This window comes from Pezoporus flaviventris, unplaced genomic scaffold, assembly GCF_033815535.1.
Source record: "Pezoporus flaviventris isolate CSIRO_AGI_PZ_B2104156 unplaced genomic scaffold, CSIRO_AGI_Pfla_v1 ptg000022l, whole genome shotgun sequence".
In the NCBI taxonomy this organism is placed as follows: domain Eukaryota; kingdom Metazoa; phylum Chordata; class Aves; order Psittaciformes; family Psittacidae; genus Pezoporus; species Pezoporus flaviventris.
Window position 1 is genome coordinate 6,034,713 of NW_026892570.1, and position 22,575 is coordinate 6,057,287.

Genomic DNA, 22,575 nt, shown 5'->3' on the forward strand with positions numbered 1-22,575 from the left:
GCAGCCCATGGAGGACTGCACTTTGGAGCAGGAAGACACCCAAAGGAGGCTGTGACCCCATGGGAAGCCCACAGTGGAACAGGCCTCCAGCAGGACCTGTGGCCCTGTGGAGAGAGGAACCTGCACTGGAGTAGGTTTGCTGCAAGACTTGTGACACCATGAGGGACTCACACTGGAGCAGTCTATTCCTGAAGGATGCACCCCATGGAAGGGACCTACACCGGAGCAGTCTGTTCTTCAAGGACTGCACCCATGGAAGGGACCCATGGTGGAACAGTTCATGAAGAACTGCAGCCTGTGGGAAGGACTTACTTTGGAGAAACTCACAGAGGACTGTCTCCCATGGGACCCTGCAGTAAGATATGAGAACTTTCCTGAGGAGAAATGAGAGGCAGAAACAATGTGTGGCAATCTGACCACAACCTCCATCCCCCTGAAGCTCCTGGGGGAGGAAGCAGGGAAAAATATGAGTAATTTAAGTGTGGGAAGAAGGGAGGTGGGGGGAAGCTGTTTTTAAGATTTAGTTTTCTTTCCTATTACCCTATTCTGACTTGATCGGTAATTACTGAAATTACTTATTTCCCCAAGTCGAGTCTGTTTTGCCTATTGCAGTAACTGCTAAATGACTTCTCCCTGTCCTTATTTTGACCCATAAGCCTTATATTTTCTCTCTCCTGTCCAGCTGAGGAGGGGGAGTCATAGAGCAGCTTTGGTGGGCAGCTAGCATCCAACCAAGGTCAACCTACCACACTCTGTATGGATATGCACCATAACCATCTAAATGGATCTGGAAAAAAAATACTTGCTTTTTAAAAATAAAGATATATATATTAGGAAAAATATGTCAGGTTTACTATAATTACGATAATGGTGAAATAAGGAAGAAAAGACTACAAAAGACTACAAAAGCTTATGTAATACCAGTCCACATACTCTATAAGAAGCAGCACATTTTATATTTACCTTCATAACACTCAAACTGCTAAAGGTGAAAGCCTTGAAACTATCATCTTAAGCTAGCATGACAAAGCAGATTTCTGTATGTGCCGTTAAACTGAACTCTCTCACTTTCAGATCCTGAAAATCTTTATTTTAATTCAATATTGCCAGAAAATTTACTTCTAGCCTGCACAGATTTTGATAACCCCGTTTTTCACTCTCTTTTTCTTCTACCTGTTCTTCTAGTCAGTAGCTCTTGCTTTTATATATCCAATGTTATGGACAATAGTGATGCCATAGCTGTTCCTACTGTTATTTTAACAAACCTTCCTGAAACAGAACATTTCTAAGATAAACCAATTCGATTATAGTATGTTTTACAATTTCAGGATACAGTTTCTTTTTTTTTTTTTTTTTTTTTTAATTTAAAACACACATTCTGCACAAGATGCAGAGGATTTTTAATCAACATCCGAAAGTAAAATACCATTTGCTTGCCTTATGCTATTACACTTTACGCAAAGAATTTAAAAATTTAAAGCTGCAAATATTTTTTAACCACTTTATACATTTGAAGTTTTTACACAAATTATGGAATCTGACAAACCCTGTGATAATTTTGTCTTTGAGGAAGTTACACAAAGACAGAAGTCAGTTGTAGCTAAGTTGTTAACGTATCCTTGAGTTACACAGTTGAATTGAGCAGTTAAGACTGTTCTGTTGGGAGTTTTTTTGCCGAAAATGCATGAAAAGTGAATGATGAACATATTACAACAAACCTAGCCACATCAGAACCATGTTGAAATTACCACCATCTGCCCTATTTTAATTCATAGATTAAAAGGTAGTTTATTTTCTGTAAGTAGCAACAGAAAGAGTGACAAGCCAGTCTGTGTACTGGTCACAACAGCTGGAATTTATGTTTAGGGAAAATGTAGTGATAGAGCACCCATTTAAATTATCTATGCCATTGACTGCAAGAAGAATCAGTAGAAAATTGTTTTGGTTCAAAGTAGTAATTAACAGAAGTCCAGCAAAGTAACATATAGGTACAGACTTTTGCTTTTACAGTGAAACAGATAATGATGAAGAACAGTGACTGATTTTATTCCAAGGGGGAGGAATGGTTGTGATTCGTTATTCCTTAACCTGAAAGTTTGCATAATGGTGAGTCATTTTATAGCATAGGAAGTTTCCAATAAGCTCTAATTCCCCAATTCCTATAGGAAGGAAATTTGGAACATGAATAGCAAGGCATGCACAACAAATCATTCAACATTCATAAAATTTTATATAATCAAAATAGTAATTGTTAAATTAATCCTTCTCAGAGGAAAAAACTGATGTCCACAAATATGCATTTCATCATTAATAACAACTATTTTGCTTTAGAATTATATCTTGACCAGAACTCTGCAAACTTAGTAAGATGTTGATATTGATCCCAGGAAGTTCTGCCTGAAAAAAAAGTCTTTACATAATTATCAAGAACAGTCCAGAAAATACTTAGAAATAACTTTTGAAAAAATAGTAATAGTCATGTCAGTGAGGACAGAAAACAAAATGAGGGTGCAAATAGATTTTTTTTGTCGAACTAAGGAAAAACTACTAAAATTACCTATACCTAACTACACTCGCAAATACTTATTGTACAAGAGAAGTCCTAGTAACAGTAATAGAATTAGCCTTTAAAAAAGTATCTTTAGTAATTAAAAGGATTTTAAACAATAAATAAAATCTACATGAAAGATAAACTCCTTACAGGTATAAGATAGCAAGTGAGGCATACATTTAGGGCATCAATAAACAATAAGAAGAGTAAGATCAAGGTGTATTGCCTGGGTTAAGACTAAGGTCACCATGATTCCTTCTAAACTAATTCCTAATATGCAGAGTAGTGAAAACAAACCATATTTAGCAGCCACAAGAGGGGATAGGCTTAATCTCACCTAATTCAGAATATCTACATCGAAATTCATCACCAGCAGGCAATGAAGCATTTTATAGATGGTGGAGATAATTGCACGATTCATTTCAACCTAACACAGATATCTACGGTCAGAAGAACTAGCCTTAGAAAACACTACTCTTTTCAGAGACTATGAAGAGAGTTTTTATAATTAGATACTCTGCAGATGACTGGATAGTTGTCTTTGCATCTCAGTTATAAAAAATTTACACTGAGTGAAAAAACTCCGATCAGCTTTATTTATAACAGGAAATTCAGAATATTAAATTAGGGTAAGTCATAAAATGACAAACACAATTCAAAACTAACTTCTGAAAAGGAAAATAAAAAGTATGGAGCTGTGAAACTGTACAGAAGGTAAGTAATCTTTCTATTTAAGCAGAGAATGAGTGCAAATCATTACATAGAGAAGAGAACTCTGAAGCACTTATACTTCAGAATTCTTCTGAATTATATTTCTGAAGTACTTAAACTATACAGGACCTTCAAAATCAAGCATTTTCCATCATTCTAAGGCATGGTAGTGGTCAAAAAAAAAAAAAAAAGGAAAAAACATTACCTCTGGTATGTTAGGCAATGAGTCAGTTATAAAAAGGATAGAAATAACACAGTAGGTATCATAAAATGTGAGGTGTTCTTGCCTGAAATGAACTTAGGGACTTCAGTTAAGAAGGCTTAACATAAACAGGTAACAGTCAAAGAAAATCTATAGAATAAATAGAGATTTAAAAGTTTAATTTCAAGACTACATCTATACATTAGGCTAGAAAGCAGAAAATACATTCCCCTAGAAGCACAACTCCTAAAGATACATAAAAGAGATCAATGGACTATCCCTGAATTTGATGGTTTACATCCTTGAATTATGCATCAGTGCCTGCAAGCCATGCCTCCAATCTGCACTGCAATCATTAAAATAATGTATTTTTTATTAAGCTTCAGATAATGGAATTGAATCCTACATATCTAACAACATCCTTAACCCAGTGTCTGTATCAGCATTTAACAATTATTTTTTTTTAATATATATTTTACTGGTAGCAATATTCAGGAAGTATCTACATCACTGTTTGCAATACCAAGATGGGATTTCAAAAAAGCTCTTTCTAAGGAGATAAAGCAGCTCTACCTCTCAGATTTATTTTATCAGTCTGTCTGAAGATAGGCAAAGACAATATTGTATCTGCTAATGCTCATTTACATTTGGAAGATTGTTTTTCTTTTTTCACTTCCCACAGCCATACGGATTAAAAAAATCATTTTTTTCTTTTTGTTATGAAAACACAATCTGAAACAGAGTAATAAATTCAAAAAGGAGGATAATTATGAAAAAAATAAGACGCAGTGTAATCTCACCCCATGGACGGGGTTTGACAGTAGCAGTAGCAAGAACATTTTAAATAAAAAGTCATCATAAAATGCATAAAATAAAATATATTTTAACATAATATTTAACTGTAGCAAGAAACAACTGAAGCCTGAATGTTAGTAAAGTTAAAAAACTAATCATCTTTTTATATGAAGGACAGAAGTAACAGGGTAAACATGTAGGCCACAAGTACCAATATTCTTCCAATATAATAACAATGTTCAGTCCAAGCTGCTAATCACTGGGGATCAGGGAAAGATGCAGTTCTGGTCTGGAACTGTATAATTTATTTTTTCATGTAGATTTTGGACATCGTCTGTCAGGTTTTGTGTATCCTTTGCTCACAACAGTATGCAGGTGAATAATTAGTGATGATCGTAGAAAGGATTATTAATTATTATCGTTAGCTACAAAGCTAATAGGGAAAGAAATGGCTTGCAGTATCAGAAACCAGATTCTGATCCAAATTTAATTTTGGATCCAAAGATCTAAAATTAAATATTGCTTAATATTAACTGTTTTTTAAATAAACTGGGATTTTTAAATAAACTGTTACTTGATTTATTTTTTACAATCAGATTAAATGGTCTAGAAAAAAATAAAGAAGGGTTTGGGTTTTTTTTTTTCCTAATTAAAAAGTCAAAATTAACACACTGTAATCAGTACTGCAGGAACTTAATTCTCATTATTGAAAGAACATACCCAAATGCTTTCTTCTTGACAATACTGCTTCCAGTTTCGTCCACTATCACTAAACATCAGAAGGTAGCTTGTTACCCAGTCGGAGCTCCCATAACCACCTTGAGTAGCAACAGCAGTAATCTCAGTTCTTTCACCAAGATCAATCTGAAGCCACTGATATTTATTGGACACAAGAGGAGACCAGCCACCAGCACCTTAAAAAAGAATGAAAAAGATTGAAATGTATTCTTAAAAGAACAAAATGAATAGAAAACTTGTATATGCAAAAATGAATTAATCATTTAGAACCTCATCTAGTGAAAGGGCAGACAATCTTGTGAGTAAAAAATGTTGGGTTATGACAACATTTTGCAGAATTTTTAAGCATTCACACATGGCTGGCACCTAGTAGGTCTTATTAGAGAATGGGGTAACAACAAATGGTAAAAGTTTCATTTTGTGAGCACAAATTTGGATCTAATTAGCCAAACTCACACAAAGACACCTTGAAAATTTCTTAAAGCACACAGATCCAGAACAAGAAAAGCAGATATATCTAGTTCCCACAATCAATAAACAGTATATTGTGTGGAAATAGACAATTTCAATCCAATCTTATGATTGTATAGGCTTTAAATACATAACAGTTCATAAATAAAACATCACATCTGTTTACTTCTGTTCACGGTCAAGTTTTTAACATTATCTCCTTTAGAAAAAAAAAAAGAAAAAAGAATTATTACTTAGGGATTTAAAACTGTCATATAAAAATAAAATGGGAAATAATATAGAAGTTCCTAAGCTACAAAAAGCGAGGTTCATTCTACAGAGCAAGGTAAGGGGAAATAGCTCAGAGAAATGCATAAAGCACCATGTATGTGGCAATTATTTTGTCTGAACATTTATAAGCTAATTACAGTGTAACATGTACTTCTCAAATAATTTGAGATATTTTACCTTAATTCCTACTGAATTTCTCCTTTCAGAAATTTCTTCCTGAAAGCAGATATCAGGTCCAGGATATATCTATAGCATTTTCTACACATGAATTTTATGTGGTTTCTTTATTAACCCATTTTTCATGGAAACTGTAGCTGAGTGGGGCTTTGACTTTTCACTTAATCAAAATTAGTGGTATAATTATTTAGCAAACTAATTACAGAAGATCTATTAGTCTCAGAAGTCACTTAAAGGCAATTATTCTATCCCAGCTATGTCTTTTCCCAATAAATATCAACTTTTTTTTATATATACACATATACATATATTTTATATTAAAAAAATACAAAACAATTCTGAAGGGACAGTCACATCACACAACCCAAATCACCCAAATGTTTGCACATGCAAGTTGGTTAAATGGGCAAGAATTAGCAGTCTCTGAAGACAGATTCCTTCAAAATTTGAACTGTCTCTAATAAATGTAAGTTCTGATAGAGAATACTTTCTTCCTTAGATGAACATGTAACTGGCTACATCTAACAGAAGAAATACAGGCACATCTCTGAAAATGAAGAACAAGAAGCAAAGAATACAGCATTACCTAAGATAGGAATTCAGTGAAAATACACACTAAATTCCCAATATATACAGAGGCAAGGTTATCCACATTCTTTTATGTTTTCTTAATGAAAAGTATATCACTAGGTGAAAAAGTGTCTATTTCTTTAAAATAGAAAGTTTGACTTTTCAATTTTTCATGACAGTTTATTATTCTTTAAGAAACTATTCTACCAGTTCTCCAATTCTTCATACTCAGCAGCAATGTAAAGACAAAAGAGATTTAAAAAAAAATAAAATAAATCCAGATTTCAAATGTACTTCATTTAGCACTAGATGGCAAATTTTGGTGTTTTTTTTTCTTTTTCATCTTTTTTTTTTTAATTTTTCCTTTTACCCAAAACACAGAGAGATAACCAACCATAACAAACAGCCCTGGATAAAATAATAAATATATTAATGTAGTCCTCAGTGAGAGCATGTGAGTTTCCTTTTCTAAACTGGTCACTGGCCTCCTACTCAGCAGCTATTGGTTTATCTTTTCCCTGATCTTTCCATTATCTTCCTGAAACATCATAAGTGCCCCGAGGGCACTAAGTATTTAGTAGCCCTGCTCAGTCTCCCATGGGTCCTCCCCCTATGCCCTGTCCCTGGGCTCAGAACCACAGCTGACCTCAGCCAGCCCATCCTTGCTCTGTGACATATGCTTTAGATGTTTTCATTTACTTTCTGAAGTGAAAGAGCCTCATTAACACTACTCCCCACCACATGCTTTTTATATTACACCCATCACTAATGTATTTCCAATAATGCATTTGCTACTGCAAAACCAAGCCTGCAAAACCAAGCCTATCACAAGCTTGCTATCTGAGAAGATGTCACTGGGGCATCTAGGTTTTCTCAAGCAGCACTCTCAGAGAAATGTGGCCCATTCAGCCTCTCCCCTGAAAACAGGTTGTCCTGGGGTGAGCAGTAGAAGTCATTTTTCTCCTTCTTGGTAGCCGGTGCAGTGCTGTGTTTTGACTTTTGGCCTGGGAACAGAGCTGGTAACAATGATGTTTTGGTCTGGCCAAGGACTTTGTGAGCCTCATGCTCTGCCAGGGAGGAGGGGAAGCCAGGAGGAAGCAGAGACAGGACACCTGACCTGAACCAACCAAAGAGGTATTCCATACCACAGCACGTCATGCCCAGGATGTATCTGGGAGTTAGCCGGAAGGGCTGCAGGGTTGGAGGAGGTATTGGCTGGTGCTTGGTCGGGCTGGGAAGGGGGCGGCGAGTTATCGGTCGGCTGGTGGTGAGATGCTGTATTCTCTTCCCTTGTTATTTCCTTTATCATTATTATTACTGGTGGTAGCAGTAGTGATCTCTGTTATACCTTAGTTACTAAACTGTTCTTATCTCAGCCCGTGGGAGTCACATTCTTTTCGATTCTTGATTCTCCTCTCCGTTCCTCTGGGAGTAGGGGGAGGGCAAGAAGGGGGGGAGTGAGTGAATGAGCTGTCTGGCTGGGTTCAAACCATGACACAGGTACATCCACAATAGCATATTTCCAGTTACAACACAAGTTCAAAAAATTATTAACAAGATGCAATTTAAGACAATGTTTAAACTACTTGGAAAAAACCTTCATCTTCCTTTCAGGTAAATTCAATTCTTCATTAAATTCTCCTCCTTCTTATTGAGAAGCTCCCCTCAAAATTTGCATGCAGCAGCCTTCATTTGTACTACACTCATCTTCACCCAGCCACCCTGACATGTCCCATCTACTCCCATCTATACCAGTAGCACTTATTCAGTGCCAACAGATGTTAAGGAGAACCCAATAGGAAGGCTTTCTCCCTGAAAGGAAGGTAACAGGGTAGTATTTGGGTCAGGGCTGCTGTGTCTCTTGATTGGACCGGGCATCGTTTTACTGCTGCCAACCCACCAGCCTTGACATCCAGTACCATCTCATCTTGCATTGTGGAAATGAACAAATGAACTAATTGAAAAACAAATTGTTTTTCAATTCACCATTCTTGCAGCTCCCTGTGAATTATGTAGATCCTAAACTAAAATGAGGGGTCAGTTAGCCTCCTGGGGTTGAAGTTGGGCTGTAGTGTGATTAGGTTGAAGTGCCAAAAGGCATATTCCTTCAAAGCTAGTAAATCAGACAGAAAATTGGTGGGATTATAAAAACTATAAAAGATGGAAAATCAGTGTGAATACAGATAAAAAACCACCAGTAAATGTATTTGGCCCATAATCTCAATTCAAGAAAGGTCCTGAAATATTTACCAGGATATTCATCCTTTAACAATTCCCAAATTTAACCAAGTTAAAACTCTTATCACTGATAAATCTCACATACTCACAGTTACTTTCTATGAAGGCTCCACTAATATTTCACAGGCTTTACCTTAAAACAGAGGAGGTCAAATAGATTTTCCTTAGAATTACTTCTTCAGGAAGACAAAGTGAAACTGCATCCTCCCTGGTTTGTGGCTGCAACTCAATTGTTCGGTTGCAGCCTTCACAGACTTATCTTTATGTTCGTGCTGTTTCTTCTTTTAGTGGCTGTAGAGATCTCCATGGCAGCATTAGGCAAATAAAAACTTTGTGAACAACCAGCCTTGAAAATTAAACAAGAAGCTTCACACTCGCAAGCAGGGCAGTCCACATCTGTAGCACACACAATCTGTGGCACACACCTGATGCCAGGTGAGGGATGTATTTTTGCCTTTAGTACCACATTTTCCATATTTTGCAAGGCAAGACAACCATGTAGTCTATTCCACCCCATTATACTGCACTACATCACATGGAAAGAAGAGAAAGACACAGATACAGAGGTTTCTAATGCCAGGGATAATTGAATTGAAGGATTACAATAAAGATGCAGTCCCAGAAGCACACTGTCAGCCATCTACTGACCAATACCACATAAGACCCATACAGAACAGCCATAGAAGAGAAGCAGCAAGATATCTCAAATGGCCTGTGTGAAGCCATAGCCTAGCCTGAATCACCATTCCACAGCTGCAACATAGAATCAAAGAATAGTTAGAGTTGGAAAGGACCTTAAGATCATCAAGTTCCAGCCCAACTGCCATGGGCAGGGACACCACACATGAAACCACCTCACCCAAGACTCTCTCCAACCTGGCCTTGAACACCACCAGGGATGGGGCATTCACAGCTTCCTTGGGCAACACATTCCAGTGCTTCACCAGCCACACAGTAAAGAACTTCTTCCTTATATTCAATCTCAACTTCCCCTGTTTAAGTTTTAACCTGTTACTCCTTGTTCTATCACTGCAGTCCCTAATGAAGAGTCCATCCCCAGCATCCTTGTAGGCCACCTTCAGCTACTGGAAGGCTGCTAGGAGGTCTCCACCCAGCCTTCTCTTCTCCAGGCTCAACAGCCCCAACTTCCTCAGCCTATCTTCATACAGGAGGTACTCCAATCCCCTGATCATCCTCGTGGCCCTCCTCTGGACTTATTCCAACAGTTCCATGTCCTTTTTTATGTTGAAGAAACCAGACCTGCACACAATACTCCCAGTGAGATCTCACAAGACCAGAGTAGAGGGGCAGGATCACCTCCTCCAACCTGCTGGTCACGATCCTTTTGATGCAGCCCAGGATACGGTTGGCTTTCTGGGCTGTGAGCAGACACTGCCTGCTCCTGTTAAGTTTCTCACCAAACAACACCCCCAAGTTCTTCTTCACAGGGCTGCTCTGAATCTCTTCTCTGCCCAACCTGTAGCTGTGCCTGGGACTGCTCCGACCCAGGTGTAGGACCTTGCACTTGGCATGGTTAAACTTCATGAGGTTGGCATCAGCCCACCTCACAAGTGTGTCAAGGTCCCTCTGGATGGCATTCCTTCCCTCCAGTGTATCAACCGAACCACACAGCTTGGTGTCATCGGCAAACTTGCTGAGGGCGCACCCAATCCCACTGTCCATCTCACCAACAAAGATGTTGAACAGGCCCCGTCCCAACACCGATCCCTGAGGGACACCACTCGCTACTGTTCTCCAGCCAGACATTGAGTCATTGACCACAACGCTTTGCAGGGAGCCATCCAGCCAGTTCTTTATCCACCAAGTGGTCCATCCATAAAATTGATGTCTCTCCAATTTAGAGATCAGGATGTCATGTGAGACAGTGTTGAACGCTTTGCATAAGTCCAGGCAGATGACATCAACTGCTCTACCCCTGTCCATCAGTTCCGCTGCCTCATCATAGAAGGCCACCAAATTGGTCCCTTATTGAAGCCATGCTGGCTTAGCAACTTCATTCACCAGCTCCTTCAGGACCTGCAGATGGATTTCATGAGGTCCCATTGCCTTGTGCACTTTCTGCTTCTTAAGATGGCGTCAAACCAGATCCTCTCCTACAGTGGGCGCAAGGTCTTCATTCTCACAGTCCCTCCATCTGCCTTCCACAACTTGGTTGGTGTGGTTTGCGCATTTGCCACTGAACACTGCTTCTTGCAGCACTTCCCCACTGTTTCACATGGTGCTTTCATCTGTCAAAGGCTCTTCTGGAGCTCTCCTGTCTGAATGTCCAACAGCCAGATGTCCTCCCAGTATCTGTCTGCTACCTGCAGTATCACAGAGGTGAAACATTTGCCCAGTCCTGAAGGAAACATTGTTAGAACACGTCCAGTCCTCACCCAGCACTTTGTAGTCTTTTTTACAGTGTTTTATCCTGGGAGATATGGGGAGGTTTTCAAGAGTCTCTATGGGGATACAGATATTGTGTTCATAAGACAGTACAAAAATATATGAAAACATAAGGGTAAATTAAGATCTACAGGAAGTACATTACTTTGTCATCGCTAAACTTTCTGTATGATTGACTTTGCAGACTTCACCTTCATTCACCAACTTTTCTTTTTCACAGTATCATTTATGTAATGCACATATTTCCTTCAATTGCCTCTTTCTGCATTTCCTAACAGCTGTTGAAGAAACATATTCCCCTGTGAGCTAACAGCAAATGAGAAAAATAATTTTCACAAAGGAGGTAACCTGTATCTAGCGATACTTTGTTTTGAACCTCTTCTCAAGAGCTGTTTAACCTTCTTCTTTTTCCACTCACTCTTGCCAATATTGAGATTAGCTGCATGAACTATACCAACAATCTACAATCAGGCTGCAGAAGCATGAAAGTTTAGTGCTTGGTATCAAAAAAACCCACATGAACAAAACCATTATACATTTCATTTTTATGAGGAACATGATGACTTAGAGTTGCACATATAATTAATAAATACAAACTTTGTATTCTGTTTAATGTTAGATCTTCCTATTTTAGTAGTTTTTTTAATTTAAATGTTTGAAAAATGTGTTTCTACATATAGGGTGTAATTCTCTTTAAAGTACACTGATTTACTGAACACATCTATCAAGCACATATTTTTTCTGAAGTACTTTTTTTCTTAACTAATGAATCTCTGTATTTCAGTCCCATTTTAGTAGCAAATTGCTGGCTTGCCTTGATAGCTGACAAATTAATACTGAGTATCTATAGTTACTGGGAGACATTTCATCCAGCCTAGCAGCAATTAAATCAAAGTTTAGCTTCATTCCATCTCTTGTATGGATGGATAAACAGAATCCCTCACTTTATGTAACAGTCATAAATAAACTAAGTATTAAATGATGTGAAATTTTCCTAAGCTCTTGATATTTTTAATGCATTAAAATTGATTGATTTGTTCTGGATTTTAAATCCAAGCAATCATGCATATTTCATATATTATTGAACATTCATTATTCTTGATTTCTATTTCAACAATAATGGAACATTAATTTTCAAGTCAGTGAATACTGTCAATATATTGGGGGTTCTTCGCACCCTCCCCCATGCAATGCATAATATTTTTCTGCAGAAGTTAAATAAGGTGTTACTCATTAAAGCACTTAGCATACAGTAGCCAACAATTTTTTAGTCAGTTCATTCGCTAAAATATAAACAAGATTATAGTTCTGTAATCTGACCTGGATTTAGATACTATATTTATGGGAGAAGACTTGCTTTCCTTCAGATTATTAATAGATTTGAAATCTTACGTGCTACCCATACTGTTTAAATTACATGATATTGTTTTTCCCTTGTTTCTGCAGGTTACATATCCTCTGCCTTCCCACATGGCCACCAATATGAATACATCACAAAGCTGAATGGGTATTATTTCCTCATCCTGGCTCCTGTCTGCTAGGACATGCGTTTTAAAGAGCATGCGTTTTCATGGTTCCTTAGCTTCACAAGGGTGATGATACCATTATCATTGAGACATTGAAAGTAGATAAAAATAACAAAGTTAGTAAATAGCTACAAAAAAACAAACCAAGAAATGACTAAGGAAAAAGACCCAAAACCTCAAATCCATGACAGAAAATACCTGAGTATTCTTACAGTGGATTTTGGAGGGTTATATCACGTTTAAAACTTGACCTTGCTGCAGAAAATTTATTAGGTAATGCTTAAGCTTTCCAAACTGTTCTCTGTAGCTACCACCATGCCAGGCTTCTTTTGCTTGATTTTAAAAACTCTGTACTATACAGAATAGAAACTGATATAAAGAGTCCTCCTTTGTATGAATAGAATCCTCCTACTTGTTTAGCCTGTTCTATGGCTCCCATTGACTATGTGGTTATGTAAACCAAAACACAGTTCACACATGTGCATTCACATTACTTCATCATATGCAGCTTATTATAGCATTTAGCCAGAATCACAATTTACACCACTTTCAGTCTATCCAAGAAATGTAAGTAAAAATCCAGATTTAAACTAACACGCATTATAAAAGATGTTTTCCTTTGATTAATCAAGCTATGTATTTCCCATATGGATCATTTAACAGAAAATTATTTTAATTTGAAGTCAATAAAGTTACACCAGGGATAAATATGGCTGCATGTATTACAAAGCAGATTTTCTACATGCATTACGTAATTGACAAGTCTTCCTTGGATTAGAAAAGTCAAATGAAGTGTTTTAAAGCATCCCAATCCATAAAATACCAAAATCTGACATTATTTCTTTTCTAAGCTGAAAATCAAGGCATCCTCTTTCACAAATGGAGAACTATAAAATTGTAGTAAACAGTGCAAGGGTTTTCTTCTCTTAAAATCCACTGATGACACTGATGACAGGGATGTAAATTAGGGAGTCAGACCTGACAAATGGTATTGATGAATTGTTACCATGCTAGAACCCTCTTAGAAAATCCTCTCAAGTAACAGAATTGGTAAAAAGAATGCTGGGATCAAACCTTTATCTTCTAGATTTTAGTTCTCCTGCAAACTCATGCAATTAGAACCCCCAATTTATACACTAGCAAAATACCAAAAAAGTAGTTATCAGGAAGAACCTGAACTTCAGCCAAAGAAGTCGAACAGTGTAAATCACAACTTAGCCAGTTTGTCAGAAAGGGTATGCAAAAGCAATTGCAGTAATGCTGTTCTGAGTCATAACTCAGTGATGAAAGACATGAGCATAAGCATCAAAATTTTAAAACATGGATAAACTGTGGCAAGTAGAACTAAGAAGAGAATGAGAGACCTTTGAACACAGATAGAAGGAGGCAGAGACAGACTGTTAGGTCAAAATACAGCTTTGTATGAAGTACTCCATATATAAAATTTCTGCACAGTCTCTTTCCTTTGATCTAAGGAAAATTTTATTGCTTCCTATGAGTTTATTTTCAGAAGTAATTTTTTTTCTCATATTCACAAGCTTATACTTAAAACTATCATACAAAATAGTCAGTCCTAAAGCCAATGATTAACTGGTCCCAGATAGAACAATCTCAATGTTTTTATCTCTGCAGTCTCCTCTCCTTGTTATTTTAAACTGGTGAGCAGATGTATTCAGCTAAATTGTAAGAAAAAATACCTCTTTATTTAGAGATTACTAAAACAGGAGTCTTTGAATAGTCAATGAGATCTAAGAGTTCTAGTAAGCAATTTCTGCATGAAAGGGATTTATTACTCATTTGGAGGAGACTAAAAACAGTTTTGACCTGCCACTTCAACAGTGTATACAAAGACTCCACGGGTATCTTTCAGGACAATGTCATGGTTCAGCATCCTCGAATAACTGGATTCCACAGGAAACCACTCAATGTCTTCATCATTTCCTATCTAATATCAACTATTAAGGACTGGTAAAATTAAGAACTACTCCCAATTTTAGGCATTGCTTAGCTGTTTTCTGGTCTTCTGTTCATATATTACAAACTGACAAAGATAGGTTAATCAGTATTAGGTACTAAGTCCTCAACAGAAACATAGAATGAAATCTTGTATAGATTCCAAGCAATCAAAGAATTATTTCCCCTTTAAGAAGTCTTTCTGAATGGTACCTTCTTTTAGGAAAAAATGTTTATTTCCCTATACTAAAACAAAATTGGATTTTGGGGGGCTGTACAAACTCTGAAGGTCTTTAGTACCACCCATTCTTTCCTAACAGATAAGCCAACATTCTCTGTACTGTTAGGGGAGATCTTAGCCAAGTTTTAAAAAATGAGAACAAGCACAAGATGCATTTCTGAAGGCCCAGTATTTGGGAAAAGCGTACAAACCCCCCCAAAAAACCCAAGCAAACAAAAAAGCAGAACTACTCACTCAGGAATATTTCATGAGATGCATTGTTTGAATAAAGACTGAAAAGTCCCACACGAATGGCATCTGATTCTGAAAAACTGAAGGTACTTTTGCTGTCAAGAAATTAGTGAAGAAGTCTTGCTTCTTAAAATATGAAGAATGAGAGGAATTTATCTGAGTAATTTCCAGGAATAAATATAGAAATAACATGTATTTGTTAGTTTATCCACGTAAGGAAGTTGTATTTCATAGATGGCATGCATTGTTAGTTTATCCACGTAAGGAAGTTGTATTTCATAGATGGCATGCAAAACTTTCTCAGTGGAAATGAGAACTAATGAAAAATTTCAGGGATTTTTCAGCTAGCAGAACATAAAAAGAACTGTATGAATGCTTCAGTCAGGCAGACTTTCTTTTAAGGGAGGTCAGGCAGACTTTCTTTTAAGGGAGGTGGGTGGAACAGCTACTTCAGTGGCCTCGAAGGCAGAATAAACTTACTGCTGTAGGAAGATCTACCTTTTTGAACCTGAGTATCAATGAAGAAAACAGATATGATCTTAGAATAAAAGGTGCAATTGCATCTATTTTTTCAGCTGCCAGAATATTTAACATGTAAGGATCTTAAATTTCAAAATTGTAGCAGGTATTACAAAATGAATGTTAGGTTTTAATAATAATTTATGACAAGTAGCAGTTACTATGTCAAGAGATGTTTCAGAGACATTTTGGATGGGATTCATTGCGACAGAAAGCCTCTGGGAAATTGTATTAATAATGACATTTGTTCTAGCTTCATAGAGCAGTGTAGAAGAATGTGTCTAACTATATTTCACCCCCCCTTCTTCTGTGTTAACAGTAATTTAGATGAGTGACTGAGTGAGTCAGTCAGTCAGTGAATTCCACTTTAAGTTCCATCTTTAGAAGGCTTTGAAGACATTTCTTCTCAGTTGATCATTATGTATATATATCTAGGGAGATATTTTTTTAAAAGGTGACTGCCACAGTTTATCAAAAGGAGAGCTTATTGGCAATAAATCAAAGATTACCAAAGCCAGTATTTTTTCTTCAGATTTTTTCATCACCGTTATACCACAAAGTGCTACGAACCAGTGGCATACAATAGGCAAAATGTTTTGTAGGTACTGGAAAGCCCAAGTTTGAGTCAAATCCTTTCACATAAGTAAAACTGTACTGTATTATTTGAAAGTAGATCATACTTTCATTTAAATAGACACTTTTATTTAGAAATATTGTAATAAAGCTATAATGTTTAGGATATACTCTGATACTGAGCCATTCCTACCATGTATTAAAATGGGATTTTTTCCTCCCCCCCCAGCAGAAGGCAGGTACTAGAAAAATACCCTTCAAAAGAGTCCTGCTAGGAAAGCAGTTCTTGCTCTTCACAGACAATACTTCAAAGTATTTTGGAAGGGCATTTATTCATTGCAAAATTTTCATCATTCTTGGTTGTTACCATATTCTTTTCTTTGATAATCATCAGCAAACTCCCTCCCTTAGTAGGAACCAGGAGTTCCACATAACTTGAACGCGTACTGCTTTTTTGCCACGTATGCTGACAATTACTCAAGACTGAAACTAAGCCAGGAGTCAATCTGGGAGATTGTTTCATTCTTAGAAAAATGCACTCCTGCAGTAGTGCTGTTCTCTTTTCTTTCTCTAGTCTCTATCTGAATTTAGTAGGCTGTATTTGCAAATCCTACTGTGTATGAAGCTTGAATCATTACATTTCATCCTTAATCTTCTCTCTCTTCTTCATCAGCAAAGTGGGGATTGCACACCCTAACGTTGTAAATTTTGTCTGAGGAGGTCATTTTGTTCATAGGTGGATGATGCACAGAAAACTTGCTGGGGACAACAAAAATAGAAATATCTCATTGCCACCATCTTTCATTACACAGCTGACTTTACGAAGAATTTTCATTTAGAATTCTGTACTGATGTAATTTCTAATTGTATAGTCAAGATTCTGTTATTAAATATAAACTAAATGGAGTGGAAACATAAAATATGCATTTATTGTATTAATACTTGTTGCAACAAAACAGAATAAGAGCATAACTAACTCTAATGCACTGTTCAGCACAGTTTGATAAAGTTAAACAACTTTTAGGTTAATAAATGTTTATATGCTCTTTACGTAGCAGCTTTCACCGAACAAGGTATATTTGTTACTCCTTTTCAGTAGTTTTACCCAAAATGCTACCCTGCTGTCTTGCAATATAAATCTAGCAATGATAATTAGCCATAGCTTTCACAGCCAAAAGTGGTTTTACATAGATAAAGATGATTTTATATTTAAACTGCAATTTATTCACTTATAAAACTTTTAATCTTTTATTTTCTTTCTGGTTTGGGTTGTTTGTTTTTTGTTTTCCTTTCATTCTCTCAGATGTGATAAAAACGAAAAAACCCAGATAAAACCAAACTATCAAACGACATCAAACTTTATTCTTTTTCACGGACAGCTGCTCACACTAGTGTACCATCCCAATATTTTATTAACTATGGTCATAGCATTTAAAGACTAGGCAAGCAAAATTTATTATATCTATAATTATAATTATAGATATAATTTATTAATTATAATTAATTATATATATAAGATTAATTATATTTTGTACTGACTAGCTGGACTCGGTATGTGCGACACAAGAATACCTGTGAATATTTCAAACAAATGCCACTGTGACAGTGTTCTCATATTGTTTTCTGGGGTAATTAAATTAAATTTCCCAACTGAAGCTACAGTCTTCAGTGATGTGAATTACATTAAAAAGTCCAAATATGTATACTTATATTTCTCTGATCCAGGCATTCATTTATGACTTGTGTTTCTGACTTCTCAAACATCTGCATTTTAGTAGAAAATACTGATTTTAAAAAATACTGAATTTATTAAGAGCGGACTGACACAGTCAATTTTAACCCTACTGCAAACAAAAATAAGAGTAATCTTTCATACGCTCTTGTATTTATTTTGAGGAACTGAACACTGCTTTGGACACTGTTAAACAGCAATATCAGAGAACTGTAAAAACAATGGCAACAAATTCAGAAATAATATCAAACTAAATCTTAAATCCCCCTGATATTTATCACCCAGTTCTAATATAAAGCTAGAAAGACCTTCTCCAGTTGTACTTAGCATGAGTGATATGTTTGTACACTCTGCCAGAGAATAAGCAGGGCAGTATCTCTGAACAGATGAACATGTTTGTGTCTATCATTTTTATCACTACTTTAATCTCACTTTCTGATGGTGGGACTTCAGAAAATTCTATTCAACACTGGAAATGGTGATTCACTTCCTTTGGCACCTGTTTTATCACATAAAACATAATGCATTTAGTACAGCAAAGTGAACAGTAAAATACTGACACCTGTAGTTTCCAAGCAAAAATACTCAAAGTGTGTATTTAAAATGGAAAAGCTCTATTTCCATTATTGTGTGTATAAATTACTACAGCTAGCAGAAGGAGAATACTGGCCTATTCCATCTGGCTACTGGCCTGCATGCAGATACGACATACACAAAAAGAACATGACTTTTACGTAAGAGAACAAGTGCAGCGTCATCCTCCTGGTGCTTATAGCCTATTTGTGCTTATGTGGAAAAATATGAATATTCTACAATGGACTGACAAATACTCTATAAGTCAGCTCAAATAGCTAGTCTTATTCCATTTTGGCTCTGGGTATGGTACTTTCAAGTGCTGCAATATGCATGCACATGTGAAGTTCTATTGGTATACATCTACATTTGTGAGCTACTTAACCTGACAAACACATAAAAGGATGAAATCAAACCAGGTAAAAGCAATGTCCCCTACATAAACACTATTTCCTTAGTTTGTCCAGTTATCACTCCCAGCATTCTGTTCACTTATGCAATCATAGGTCATGCGATACTTACTTAGAATATGTACATATTAATAATTCAACTACGTGTCAGTCAACAGAATTTTTTTAGTAATTCCAAGGTTATATAACAATTCGTTAATTGGTATCTATAGACACACTATGCCAGATCCTCAGCTGGAAAGTTAGCAGAACTCTCCTTAAGCCATTGTATTTAGTTTTCAGTAAACTTTCCCATATTGACCTAAATGTTAAAATGTTGATACAGCAATTTAGCATGGTGCTTTCAGAAAGCCACTATTTAACCAATCCACTGACTCATTTACCTTCTGTGTCTTAGTATCCCCATTCTTTTATAAAAAGGATGAAAAATAAACTACATTATTACTCAACAAGCCCAAGGGAATTTCTAGGTTTGTGTATTTCTGTAACATCTGTGTTTTTCAGAATTTATGGATTCTCACATCAATCCTTCACCACAGGATTTGAAAATAAGCTCTCATGAGGAAGAAGAGGTTTGGATATTTTAAATTAGAGAGGTACAAACAGCATCTACTCCTGACTGAGTTTTGTGACATAAAGACTAAGGGTATAACTGTGATGGCTAGAAAAATAGCAGAGGGGAAATGCAGCTGAGCTAAGCTAATGGAATCTCACGTCAGCAAATATAATCACATCTGGCTTGATTATCAGAAATGGAACATAACATCTTTGTTAGTTAAATGGTTAAATTATAAAAGCTATAAATATTACCAGATGTCGTGATGTAAGCCCAGCTGGCAACCCAGAACCATACAGCCATTTGCTCACTCCCCCCCTTCCTCCCCCTGCTCCCACAGGGATGGGGAGGAGAATCGAAAGAATGTAACTCCCACGGGTTGAGATAAGAACAGTCCAGTAACTAAGGTACAACACAAAACCAATACTGCTACCACCAATAATAATAATGATAAAGGAAATAACAAGAGAAGAGAATACAGCTGCTCACCACCCACTGACCAATACCCAACCCTACCCAAGCACTGATCTAGCCCTTCTGGGTAACTCCCCCCAGTTTATATAGTGGGCATGACGTGCTGTGGTATGGAATACCTTTGGCTAGTCTGGGTCATGTGTCCTGTCTCTGCTTCCTCCTGGCTTCCCCTCTTCCTTGGCAGAGCATGAGACTCACAAAGTCCTTGGTCAGAGTAAACATTACTGAGCAGCAACTAAAAACATTGGTGTTATCAGCTCTGTTCCCAGGTTGAAAGTAAAAAACACAGCACTGCACCAGCTACTAAGAAAGAGAAAAAATGACTGCTGCTGCTGAACCCAGGACACCAGTTTGAGAGTTTTATTATTGTCTCAAGCAACTTTGGAAGAGAAAATTTATTAGCTGAAGTACCTAACAATGAAGAAAAGGTGCAGTTGAATTCACTTAAATTTTGTCCTCCGAACAAATGACAAAGAAAAACTTAATTTTTCAGCAATCTGGATTGTTTTGTTTTTTTTTTTTTTTTCCAGAGTATTATAATGACATTAGTCCTAATTTGTGATTTTCAAAAATATCATTATAATGTTTATGAAACTAAGTCAGCCAACCTTGACAGCCAAATGAGAAATTCGGGAACTTTGTATTTGCTTCAGTTTTAAGACAACTGGTGTATAACAAATGCACGGCTAAGCTGTGTTATTTATAAAACTATGTTTAACTTAAAAGCTTTACTTACACTGAAAATTGTGCATTTATGCATATTCATATTGCATTTTTTCAGAGCGTCACAGCTTCTTACTTTTAATGACAGCCATTACAGAGCAGAACTACTGGAGTCAGGCTATACAATATACTAAAAATAAATAAATCACAGTAGTTGCTGTGTAGAAAAGTTTTCAGAGACTTCAGAAAAGGAATATTCTTGTTAAAAGCAGCTTCTTTGAGCTACTATGATTCTAATTTCTTTTTTCCTTCAGAAATATTATAGACTTTAAATAATGCAGATAATTTTTTTACAGGAACACAATCAAAATACCAAACCAATTCAACTAAATAATACTTACACAGTCTCTTCTAGTTTGTAAGAACTTTGTAAACTGACACTGCTTTAGCATGAATCTGATGACTTAGAAGTCAATCTGATATCAGCAATTATCTATTAAATAATTGTATCTTTAGAAATAAATCCCCTTTATAAATTATTTTCAACTTCTTGTAACACATGAGTAAATAAAATGCTAATTGCTGAAATAAAAATTCTTTTAAAGAAAAAAAAAGGTAAGAAATTGATATAACCATCAACAGAATGTCACCAGATAATATCTGTGCTTCGTCTGCATCTATTTTTATTCAATTACTAATTCCAACAGCAAACTAATGCCTCACAGCACTGGTGTTGCAGTTCTGCTCTCCATGTGCAAATATTCATGTGGCAGCTTAACTAACTCTATACCCTGAAACATTATCTTGGATGACAGGGTATCCAAGATTCACTAGATGAATATTGAATGAGAAGTAGGACTTCTCTCTCTGATTTTATTTCTAAGAGATTTCATGGTTGTCTTGTTATTTCAAAAATGTTATGGAACACTAGGCTGCTTTCAATTAAAATTTGGCTCTTTATACTTTTAAGATTTTTTTTTTTAGTAGATTATAATATCTATATATGTATGTAGAGATATCACATACAAATACACACAAAATATACATACATACACACCATAAACACATAAAAAATGAAGTTGACAGAAAGCAGAAAAGCATATAGATATAGATACAGATATAGATATTTAAAACTAAAGTTCCTTTACTTTTAACAGCATATTAATCATTTGATTTATGAACGCCAGGTGGCAAAGAAATAAAGATTACTAATTGTAAATTGATTTATGAACTCAAGAACTCATTTCATAGACTCATAGAATCATAGAACAGTTAGGGTTGGAAAGGACCTCAAGATCATCTAGTTCCAAGCCCAACCGCCATGGGCAGGGACACCACACACTAAACGATGTCAACCAAGGCTCTCTCCAACCTGGCCTTGAACAGTGCCAGGGATGGTGCATTCACAACCTCCCTGGGCAGCTGCCCATTCCAGTGCCTCACCACTCTAACAGTAAAGAATTTCCTCCTTATATCTAATCTGAACTTCCCCTGTTTAAGTTTTAACCCATTACCCTTTGTCCTATCAGTACAGTCCCTAATGAAGATACCAACCCCAGCATCCCTATAGGCCACCTTCAGATACCACAATGCTGCTATGAGCTCTCCACAGAGTCTTCTCCCGGCTGAACAGCCCCAACTTTCTCAGCCTATCTTCATACAGGAGGTGCTACAGTCCCCTGATCATCCTCGTGGCCCTCCTCTGAACTTGTTCCAACAGTTCCATGTCCTTTTTATGTTGAGGACACCAGAACTGCACACAATACTCCAAGTGAGATCTCACAAGAGCAGAGTAAAGGGGCAGGATCACCCCCTTTGACCTGCTGGTCACGCTCCTTTTGATGCAGCCCAGGATACGGTTGGCTTTCTGGGCTGCCAGCACACACTGAAGCCGTCTCATGTTCATTTTCTCATCAACCAACACCCCCAAGTCCTTGTCTGCAGGGCTGCTCTGAATCTCTTCTCTGCCCAGCCTGTAGCTGTGCCGGGGATTGC

General features: G+C 36.7%; 1 protein-coding gene across 1 annotated transcript in view; it reads right to left on the reverse strand.

Moving 5' to 3' along the window:
* The window catches only part of CNTNAP4 (contactin associated protein family member 4), a 235,536-nt gene that overhangs the window by 152,207 nt on the left and 60,754 nt on the right, over positions 1-22,575 (reverse strand). Inside the window, exon 3 of the mRNA XM_061456355.1 lies at positions 4,980-5,173. Coding sequence (XP_061312339.1) covers positions 4,980-5,173 — 194 coding nt within the window. The remainder of the gene's footprint in view (positions 1-4,979; positions 5,174-22,575) is intronic.